Raw genomic sequence first — 11,656 nt, 5'->3', positions numbered from 1 at the left:
CGAATTAGATTGCGTCAGTATGAACGAAAGTGAGTAAGCTCTAACGATGTAAACACATTTAATATTAATTGAATTTTGAAGCGATTAGTAATGACTCGACGTAAATTGATTAAACGAAGAAACGGATATATATATTTCTGTTTAGTACTGATAGTTATCTTCAATCTGCATGTTATATATCTATAAAACATCTATGAATTAGAATTGTTTGTTTTTAAATAAAAACTGCTTAAAAATAATATTACGTAATGTTTTGAGAATATAGATTATATTCTATTTTGTTCCACAGGTTTTCTTAACGAGGAATCGAAAAATAACTCCTGTTTAAATTCTCCCATTGGTGAGAAGGATGCATCTCTGAACTGTATGTCACAAGATGATTTAAAGAGTGCAAATTGCAATGGGTCCGAATTAGATTGCGTCAGTATGAACGAAAGTGAGTAAGCTCTAACGATGCAACACATTTGATATAAATTGAATTTGAAGCGATTAGTAATGACTCGACGTAAATTGATTAAACGAAGAAACGGATATATATATTTCTGTTTAGTACTTATAGTTATCTTCAATCTGCATGTTATATATCTATAAAACATCTATGAATTAGAATTGTTTGTTTTTAAATAAAAACTGCTTAAAAATAATATTACGTAATGTTTTGAGAACGTAGATTATATTTTATTTTGTTCCACAGGTTTTCTTAACGAGGAATCAAAAAATAACTCTTGTTTAAATTCTCCCATTGGTGAGAAGGATGCATCTCTGAACTGTATGTCACAAGATGATTCAAAGAGTGCAAATTGCAATGGGCCGAATTAGATTGCGTCAGTATGAACAAAAGTGAGTAAGCTCTAACGATGTAAACACATTTGATATAAATTGAATTTGAAGCGATTAGTAATGACTCGACGTAAATTGATTAAACGAAGAAACGGATATATATATTTCTGTTTAGTTTTTATAGTTATCTTCAATCTGCATGTTATATATCTATAAAACATCTATGAATTAGAATTGTTTGTTTTTAAATAAAAACTGCTTAAAAATAATATTACGTAATGTTTTGAGAACGTAGATTATATTTTATTTTGTTCCACAGGTTTTCTTAACGAGGAATCAAAAAATAACTCTTGTTTAAATTCTCCCATTGGTGAGAAGGATGCATCTCTGAACTGTATGTCACAAGATGATTCAAAGAGTGCAAATTGCAATGGGCCCGAATTAGATTGCGTCAGTATGAACGAAAGTGAGTAAGCTCTAACGATGCAAACACATTTGATATAAATTGAATTTGAAGCGATTAGTAATGACTCGACGTAAATAGATTAAACGAAGAAACGGATATATTTCTGTTTAGTATGATAGTTATCTTCAATCTGCATATTATATATATCTATAAAACATCTATGAATTAGAATTGTTTGTTTTTAAATAAAAACTGCTTAAAAATAATATTACGTAATGTTTTGAGAACGTAGATTATATTCTATTTTGTTCCACAGGTTTTCTTAACGAGGAATCAAAAAATAATTCCTGTTTAAATTCGTCCATCGATGAGCAGAATGAATCTTTGAACTGTATGTCACAAGATGTTGTGGAGAGTGCAAATTGCAATAGGCCCAAATTAGATTGCGTCAATATGAACGAAAGTGAGTTTGTCATCATAATGTAGTATTGCATTAAATAGGATAGACCAAGGCGAATCGGATCAATTTTTCTTTCTCGGTAAAGAAGTAATCAAAACAAATTTTGTTATTTAATTTTGTTGTAGATTCTTAATCTTTATAACTTTAGCTTGGATTATAATAAAATAATACATAAATGTAATATTTCTTTTTGTATAACGAAAAAATGAAAAGAGAATGATCCGATTTGCCTCGGTCTACCTTATCTTTTTTTTAAGTATATTTTAACTGATCAACTTATTCCTCTCCATATTCTTATGAGTACATATTAGGGTGACAATATTTTGGGGCCAAAAATTTTATTTTAAGTCTCACCCCTTAAATTCTACGAACTCTCAAATGAAGACCCTTGAAGAGCAGGCGCTGTAGCTTAATATTTAGAGGTCGCTCAAAGTTTGTAAACATTAAATGTTTTTCGAAAAAATGATAAGAAACTGCATTTTTCACTTATTTTTACTGCTATATCTCTTTTAGTTAACTTATTAAAGTATCTGGCTATCAAGTTTGAGGTACAACATATGAAACAAAAATGTAAATATGACTAATTAATGCAATCTTTGGCATAAAATCGTTTATTGCAAATATAAACTAATTTAATAAATTTAACTATTTTTTAACCATCCACGGCTTATAATCTTGTTTTGTAAGTAAATATATCAAACACCACTTTAGAAAAACATTCTATCATCTTTAAACTAAAGTCTCTCTATAAAGTTATATGATGTAGCTTAAAAATTAATGGTCGTTAATTGCTTTAAAATATTGCTATTTTATTAAATAGTGCACTTAATGTAATTTTCTACATTAAATCCTTTTATTATTTTGGAAAATAAATTATATTATCAATATATTATTTAAATTAAGTCTACGTTTCCCACAAGAAGTTTTCGTGCATCGCCTTTATCAGATTCCATATAGTTTATGCTATAGGTAATTGTTTTAATGAACTTTGTATGTACAGTTGGCTGTTAAAAAAAAGGGTTGCAAGACATTGGCCGCGTATCGGATCTCTTCTTCTTTCTTAAGAGTCATTACCCAAGGACTATGATAAACTATATGAAATCTGATAAATGCGATGCACGAAAACTTCCTGGAAACGTAGACTTAATTTTAATATATTGATAATATAATTTATTTTTTAAAATAATAAAAGGATTTAATGTAAAAAATTACATTAAGTGCACTATTTAATAAAATAGCAATATTTTAAAACAATTAGCGACCATTAATTTTTAAGCAATATCATATAACTTTAGAGAGGCTTTAATTTGAAGATGATAGAATGTTTTTCTAAAGTGGCGTTTGATATATTTACTTACAAAACAAGATTATAAGCTGTGGATGGTTAAAAAGTAGTTAAATTTATTAAATTATATTATATTTGCTATAGACGATTTTATGCCAAAGATTGCATTAATTACTCAGTTTAAATATTAAGCTACAGCGCCTGCTCTTCAAGGGTTTTCATTTGAGAGTTCGTATAATTTAAGAGGTAAGACTTAAAATCAAATTTTTGGCCCAAAAATATTGCCACTCTGGTACATATATTAGCCTGAAATTATTAAAAATGTGTCTTGCCTTTTGCCAAACGAACAGGACAACTACTCATAGGAAAATATATTTTTATAACCTTTTTAATAAAAAAATCTTATTCATCTAGCATACATATACACAATGTATATATATGACATATGTAAATAATAAAGTGTACAAATCGAAAATTTGCATATTGTTTCCTCATTATTTTATTTTGCTCACAAAGCTGCTCTACAGAGAAAGCTGGTTTTATAGGTAATTATTAATATATAATTGATTGACTTCCTCATAAAGGAAGCTTAATGAGTGAAAGGAAATGTTGAGGAAGCAATGCGCAAGTTTAAGATACAAAAGATTTGACATTGCTATTTCAACATTTTCTTTCGCTCATTAAGCTTCCTCTGTGAGGAAGCCATAATATTTTATGTTGCTTTAATTAAAAAAAATCTGGCTCTGAAGATCAGCATTCCTTGCTAACTAATGATAAAGAAGCAATGTGCAAGTTTCTAATTTACACGCTTTTTTTAGATTCTTTGCAATTCTTAAATATTTCTTTATTAACATATTTTTGTAAAAGTAGATTTTTTATATGAAAAGAAGGAAGTAGGCCAGTCTTAGTAGACTAATTTAGTGGGTTAACCTTCCGATTAATCTTCCCAGGTTGTAACCACTATGAATCGCTTTGATTTAAGGTACTGTACGTGGGATTTATATTGCTTCGCAAAATTAACGCGCAATAAAAAGTTATTAACAATATTATCAACAAAAAAACGCGATTTTTTTATGTTCTCAAATATCTCGAAAACTAAGCAAGATAGGGTAATTATACGTACCTTTTTTGTAGAGCGTAAAATTATCTACAATGATGATCTGAACAATATTTATCGTCAAGTCAGTCGTTTAGCTTGCACGCGTTGTCAAAGTCCGAGACTCGGATCCCGAAAATCCTCGATTTTTTTTTATGTTACGTCGGTGATTTTTGTCATTTAAAACGGAATTAAAAATCACACATCATCTGAGAACTACAACGAATACTTTTCATGGTGCAACTGATTTTTTAGACCTTTTTTCTTTAGTTTTGTAGCTATGTAAGCAAAAAATTTTGATTTTTTGGAATTGTTTTAGTTTTTTGCTGTTTTCAGGTCTTAAAATCTATTTGAGACGAATTTTGTCGTATGCATCTTGTGGACAAACTTTGCAACAAAAAAGGACCCTTGTATTTTTTTGTACGATGAACGCTGATTTTTTTTAATGACGCCCACAGTTATTCAATATTGGGCACAGGTCGGATAACGTTTGTTTTACACCGAAATAATTATTTTTCATTAAATTTTAAGTGATTTTTTGCATTATTTGTGTTGAAAACAGCTTTGCAATATGATTTAATAATATTGCGAAAAATCACAAATTTTAATAAAAAATTATTTTAATGTAAAATAAGCGTTATCTGACCTCTACGCAATATTGGATAACTTTGCGCGTCAATAAAAAAATCAGCGTACGAAAAAAATACAAGAGTCCTTTTTTGTTGCAAACTTTGTCCACAACAAGATGCATACGATATAATTCGTCTCAAATAAATTCTAAAGTCTGGAAACAGTGAAAAACTAACTGTTTCAAAAAATCAAAATTTTTTGCTTACATAGCTACAAACTAAAGAACTAAAAAATCGATTGCATCATGAAAAGTATTCTTAGTAGTTCTAAGATGATGTGTGATTTTGGGGGGTCTTTAATTCCATTTTAAATAATGGGAAAAAATCACCGACGCAACATAAAAAAAACGATAAAATCGAGGATTTTTTCGGAATACGAGTCTCAGACTTTGACGGCGCGTGCAAGCTAAACGACTGACTTGACGATAAATGTTGTTCAGATCATTATTGTAGATAATTTTACGCTCTACAAAAAAGGTATGTATAGTTAGTTATCCTATCTTACTTAGTTTTCGAGATATTTGAGAAAAAATAAAAAAAATCGTGTTTTTTTGTTGATAATATTGTTAATATCATCTTTTTATTCTACGTTAAATTTTTGAAGCAAAATAAATCCCACTTATAGCATTTCATATCAAAGCGATTCATGGTGGTTGCAACCTAGGAAGATTAATTGGAAGGTTCGATGTCTAATACGACTGACCTAAAGTAAGAATCTATTATTATATAAATCTGAACATCGGTTTATCAAAAATAAATCTATCATTGTCCTCTCTTTTTGTTACATTAAAGTGCAAGTAAATTATACAAGAACGGAGAATTATAGAAAATGTAGTTTTGCAATATTTACTCTTTGTTGCTTTAATATAAAAAATAATAACTTATTTATAAATCACCATTTAATGTAATTAAAATGCTTATGTAAATTAATAATTAAATACATAAGCATTTCGTAGTTTACTCTTTATTTTTTATTGCATAGAATAGCAAATACTTTTACAGTGTGAAAGTACAAACGCTAATGAATGGAAAACCACCCAATGTTACATGAAACTCTTTTGTTGAGTAACATTGGACAGTCTTAGTGTACCTTCACATTGTAAAAGCATTTGCCACTTTATACAATCAATTAAAAACAAATAATAAACTACGAAAACAGTTATAATCAAGGTCCAACATTTCCTTAACTGTATGGATAAAACTGACCACATAGTTTCTTATATATCAGCAATCAGTCTATAATTTTTGTGATATTCAACGTTTTTTTTTTCTTCCTAGCTTGCCAATAATGAAACTGTGCAAGACAACATTTCAAAAAATATTCATGATACGGATCCGTCTTACGTACCATCAAACACTTCATCTGATGAAAGTTATGTTCAACCTGTGATAGATCAGGCAACAAATTCTGTTACTAAAGAAACTAACAACTCAGCAAATACTTCTAGTGGATTAGAAATATCAATGTCACTAAACGTATCTGGTAAATGTGCCAGGGATGACACTGAAATGTTTGTTACATCAGTTGGTGCGGGAAACAAGAAGCATTTCTGCATGTATTGCAAAACGTTTCAGAGCAAAATAGCTCGTCATCTTGAAAGAGTACATGCTAATGAATTAGAAGTACAAAAGTTTAAAAATATACCAAAAGGGACGGATGAACGAAGAAAGATCCTAGAAACGATACGTAGACGTGGAGATTTCTATTTTAATGTCGATTGTGCAGTAAATGATGGTGAACTACTGGTAGAAAGACGTTCAAAAAAAGAATACAACAGAACACCTTCTGATTATGTCGTATGTCCAAAATGTAAAGTTGTCATTCTAAAAGTTACAAGCAGACATCACTATCGGAGATGCATTACGATTAAAAGTAAAGATACTAGATCGATATCGGTTTTAGGAAGACAAGTAGTAGGACGTATACATAATGAGGCAAGCAATGATCTAAGAAGACGAGTTTTCCCAATTTTACGAGAAGACGATATAGTAAAGGCTATTCGTTACGATGAGTTAGTAATCGCATTCGGTAATCAACAGTGCGAAAAATATAAAACATCTTAACCCCACTGATGCGATGATTAGACAAAAAATGAGAAGGATGGGTCGCCTACTTCTAGAATTGAAATGTAAAAATTCTAATATTACGGATTTTGCTTCCATTTACTTCCCCCGATACAGCATTGCTTGCATTGAAGCAATCAATAGTCTAGCCGGTTTATCTTTGTGTGCAAAATTTTATAAAACTCCATCACTGGCTTCTGCACTTGGAGGTTTGATAAAAGAAATGGGCAAAATTTTGATCAATCGATGCATTAGAAACGAAGACGGAGAAAGAAAATTACGTACCGAAGATTTCTTGAAGGTATTTACCAAAGATTTTAATACACGCGTATCAAAAACAATATCAGAAACAATGAGTAGAAAGGAGGAGGGTCCCTAAGGCCTGTTTTCGGCACCCCTTCAAAATTGGGCCAAAATGGCTGAAATCACTTCCTTATACCCTTGGAAGTAATATTTAGTGAATTCCAGCCTAAACGGAAGTATTTAGAGTGTATACTTCAAGTATACATGGTGCATCAGCGCGCCCGTATCAAGCATTTTTTGGAAAACTAAGCGTTATTGAGAAAAATGTTTCAGATAAAAGTTGTATGGTTTCAAGGGGGACATAAGATGGTGTCATTGGTTTGACCTTGGATAGTCATTTCATCAGACTCACCTTAACCAAGCACCCCAAAAGGTGAGAGGCAAGGGGACTCACTTTTTTAGTCTAGCACCCCAAAAAGTGACAGGCAAGGGGACTCACGTAAATCCAACACCCCACTCTACGTGGCTTCTTAAAGAAAGATTACGTTTACGATTTTACTGTTCACGTGTGGAGAATCAACAAAAATGAATAATATGATTTCAATCTCGGATCTTCTTAAGTAACGTTTCTACAAATCTATCTGTAAGAAGCCTCATAACTCGCAAAGTACTTAATGAAAAATGACTTAGTTATGAAAAACGCTTAGTTTTCCCAAAAAATGCTTGATACGGGCGCGCTGATGCACCATGTATACTTGAAGTATACACTCTAAATACTTCCGTTTAGGCTGGAATTGACTAAATATTACTTCCAAGGGTATAAGGAAGTGATTCCAGCCATTTTGGTCCAATTTTGAAGGGGTGCCGAAAACAGGCCTTAGGGACCCTCCTCCTTTGAAACGTAAAAAAATTACGTTGCCTTCTAAGGCAGATATTATTAAGCTCCATAACTTTCTAAAACAAGAACGTGAAACAACTTATAATTCCTTGGAAGAAAAGTTTTCCTATGATGCATGGCTTTCACTTACAAAAGCAACATTGATTTCAATACAAGTCTTCAATCGTCGTAGAGCTGGAGAGATACAAAGGACGCTAATCGAAGATTATAAAACTTATCAAGGAATTAATTTTCAAACAAACAATATGTATAAAGCGCTTTCACCACGTGCCAAAGAAATTGCCAAAAAATATGTACGATTCACCTTAAGAGGTAAACTTGGACGAACGGTACCAGTCTTACTAACAGCAGAATTAAGAGACTGCATTGAAATGATTTTAAAGCATAGAAAGGCTGCGAAAGTTTCTTCAAAGAATCCGTATCTATTTGGTCTTCCTTCGCTTAAAAAAGATAATCATAAATATCTTTTAGCGTGTGACTTATTACGGCAATACGCAGTAGAAAGTGGCGCAGAAAATCCAGATACTCTTCGTGGAACTCAATTACGGAAGCATATAGCAACAACATGTATTCATTATAATCTATCAGAAAATGAGATTTCAACGCTTGCAAACTTTATGGGCCATGCCGATAAAATTCATTTATCTCACTACAGACAACCTGTTATAGAAAAAGAAATCTTAGAAATATCTCAATATCTTGAAGCAGCACAAGGAGTTGATATGGATGAAAGTGACAGTAATGATTCTGACTCTAGACTCTCAGATATAGAAAATACAACGAAGACTACCACGAAAACTTACGATGGCGAAATTAATGAGGGAGAACCATCCGGGATTTTCAACAAAATTGCATCTAGAAGAACCATCCGGGATTTTCAAGAAGGTACTTTATTCTTTTACAAATGAATTAAATTAAAATTTTTTATTCATACTTTACTTTAATGGTCAATTGGTGGATCTAATTTAGAATCTGAGGTTATATAGATTCTTCGATATAGAAGGCACATTCGTAATTCAATCTTATATTTAAAGAGGTCGTAAGTTTATCTTCAAATGCTATGTAGCCAATAAAACGGCTCTTACAGCATCTGAAGATGAAATTAAGACGGTCTTAAATATAACATCGAACTATCGATACCTGTCATAGATTCATAAATTTCTTTCGTTGTAGATGTTGATGAACCTGATACGTCGTCGGATATTAGTTACTTAGATGATAATATGGAAAATGATCAAAATGCCGTAAATGTAAAGAAAAAAATGAATTAGAATCGTAAACTGAAGGATTCTCAACAAAGAAATAAGAGTAAGTAAAAAATTATTTTGCAATTATAATACACATATACAAGGTGTATGACAAAAAGTTTCGAATCAAAAATATACATATAGATTTGGTCATACTGAACAAAACAGCCCTTTACCATTTTGCAAACCACGCAAAATTTTGAATTATTAATTATTAATTATTAAAAATTGTCATGTATGAGGTTTCTTTAATTAATAACTCAGAAATTTGCGTGGTTCGCAAAATGATAGAGGACTTTTTGTTCTGGATGACCTAATCTACAATACGTGTATGTTTTAAATTCGAAACTTCTCGTTACTTACTCTATATATATAAATCTTTAAATATTTTATAAAGTTTCAATTAAATATTATATGTAAATCTTTAGAGACAATTATATAAATTAATAAATATTTTAATATTGTATTTCCAGAATCTACTCACACATGGACACCAGATGAAAAACGTGTCGTTCTCGATGCTTTTGGTCATTACATACATTCCACTGACAAGAAATTACCCACATTCAGTGAAATTGGAAATCTTATTCAAAAGCATAAGGACTTATTAGGACACCGAAAAGTGCCTGCGATTAAAACATGGGTACGCAATCAAAAACAAAAATATAAAAAGGGGATGAAAGTATAAACACAGAATGATTTCGTTTTTAAATGATACCTTAGAACATCAGCAGTAAGTAAAATAATAATTGTTTTATTAATAATTATTCATTTTGATAGTTATTTAACATTTATGTTATAATAATTTCTTAACATTTATTTCAGAACTATAACTATTTCAAAAAAGAGCAATACTTTGTAACCATGATTGATCGCGACAATAGCCGAGGTGATCGGAGAAGTTGTGTATAATGTCCTGATTCAACGGCCCCTGTCCCTGGTTGAGAGTGTTAATAATGACATTAATATCTCTCACATTGTCAAGCCAAATTGGCTCTTCGTTCAGCTTCCGACTCATCCATCATTTCTCCTTATGCAAAATTTGGAAGACAGCATGATATATTGGTATAATGATAAATACTGAACAGAAACACTTGAATCCATCTGTACATAAGAGTTGTCAAGAAACTCTACAATCTTCACGCATAATTTGCGATTCTTAGTCAATATGGACTAGAGTTTAGTACAATCGCCATTGATAATCTCCTTTAATCGCGTCAAAATTGATTATTTCGCTTTTTGACTTCGTTCTTTACTCATGTACTTCTTCGTAATACTTTATTGAAATCGCTGTGAATACTCTGACAAACATATTTCCTAATAGTTGATTATTTACATAGAGATATGGTAAATAACGCAGTATATATATCATTCTAACAATGATCAATAAGACTACATTTAGCTGTACAGAAAGTTAGATATAATATATATATAATATTATATTAATTAGTTAGTAATAAATATTTAGTATTGAAACAACAATATTTTAATCTTAAATAGAAAATTTCTTAAGTTTAGAATAAAGTATTCTTGATACTATCTCTCTAACTTTCTCAGAAAGATGCAGATAGAACTGTGTGACAATCCTATATATTCTTGATTCAATAATAGACAAATCTGAAAAAAAAATCTTATTCTATTCTTGCAAAAAGAGAATTTGTAGATTGTTAGGAATCTATTATATTATTTTTTCAAGATCCTTTTTGTGATAGAACAAAATAAAGGTATTTATGAACAAAAACAGCTATTATTTTGTAACATTTTATTATTACGTTTTTATACAAAACGTATGATTTTCGATTATTTTTATGATTTATGATTTTAGACTTATGATCATACAAAACGTATTTGATAGGAAGCCGTTTTATTCCGCGACATTATAACTTATAACGTCGCGTGAAGATTAGTCTAAACGCAAGAATGTATAAGCTTAAATTTATATATTCTTGTCTCAAGATATTAAGTCAATCTTATTTATTTGAGAGAAGAGAATAGGAATTATTGATTTAATCTCAATATTGTTTTATTTTTATACTACTTCAGGTTGTGATAAGATTAAACATGTCAAGAATATTTTTTGTCTCGTTATTAGAAATCTTTTCTGAGGGCGCGTTCTGCTATTAGGTCGAGCTAGCCGATTTCTCGCACACCGACTTATTTCGCCTTGCGTCTCTCTCTTTAGTTTCTCGCGATTTCGCGGACGCGAATTCACGCGTCTGGCGCCCAACAATAAAATTTGGTTAGTGGAGTGTCGGGGGTGCGAGAGAACTGCCGGAGAGGCCTATCATCCTTCTCTCCTTCTCCTTTTGATCCGTCACACGGCCCGGACCGCTCTGGGAGTGAAAAAGACGTGACAATATATATATATATATACATATATATATATATATATATATATATATTAATAATCTGAAATAAATGTTATTAAGCACGAGATCCGTTGATAACCGTTTCCATCGTTATTTATAACGATAAAAACGATTATCAGCGGATCTTATGTCTAACAACATTTATTTCAGATTATTAATATTTCATCATTAACATTAAT

At 30.8% G+C, this 11,656-nt stretch overlaps 2 protein-coding genes and 1 long non-coding RNA gene across 3 annotated transcripts; all 3 read left to right on the top strand.

Annotated features, from left to right (window-relative positions):
• LOC139823940 (uncharacterized) lies at nt 1-3,765 on the top strand. Its single transcript, XM_071796410.1, has 5 exons — nt 1-29; nt 290-436; nt 695-840; nt 1,100-1,246; nt 1,503-3,765. The coding sequence occupies exons 3-5, from the start codon at nt 831-833 to the stop codon at nt 1,670-1,672; spliced, it is 327 nt and encodes a 108-aa protein (XP_071652511.1). The 5' UTR covers nt 1-29; nt 290-436; nt 695-830; the 3' UTR covers nt 1,673-3,765.
• Nucleotides 3,766-7,841: 4,076 nt separating this feature from the next.
• On the top strand, nt 7,842-8,995 carry LOC139823939 (uncharacterized). Its single transcript, XM_071796409.1, has one exon. It carries the CDS (start codon nt 8,107-8,109, stop codon nt 8,767-8,769), a length of 663 nt encoding a protein of 220 aa, XP_071652510.1. The 5' UTR covers nt 7,842-8,106; the 3' UTR covers nt 8,770-8,995.
• Nucleotides 8,996-9,029: 34 nt separating this feature from the next.
• Nucleotides 9,030-10,514, top strand: LOC139823937 (uncharacterized). Its single transcript, XR_011734941.1, has 3 exons — nt 9,030-9,169; nt 9,582-9,841; nt 9,934-10,514. It is a non-coding gene; the product is annotated as an uncharacterized lncRNA (long non-coding RNA).
• The last annotated feature ends 1,142 nt before the right edge of the window (nt 10,515-11,656 follow it).

This window comes from Temnothorax longispinosus, unplaced genomic scaffold (genome assembly GCF_030848805.1).
Source record: "Temnothorax longispinosus isolate EJ_2023e unplaced genomic scaffold, Tlon_JGU_v1 HiC_scaffold_22, whole genome shotgun sequence".
NCBI classification, from domain to species: Eukaryota; Metazoa; Arthropoda; class Insecta; order Hymenoptera; family Formicidae; genus Temnothorax; species Temnothorax longispinosus.
Note: the sequence above shows the minus strand (reverse complement) of the source record. Positions and strands in the feature narration are given on the sequence as shown.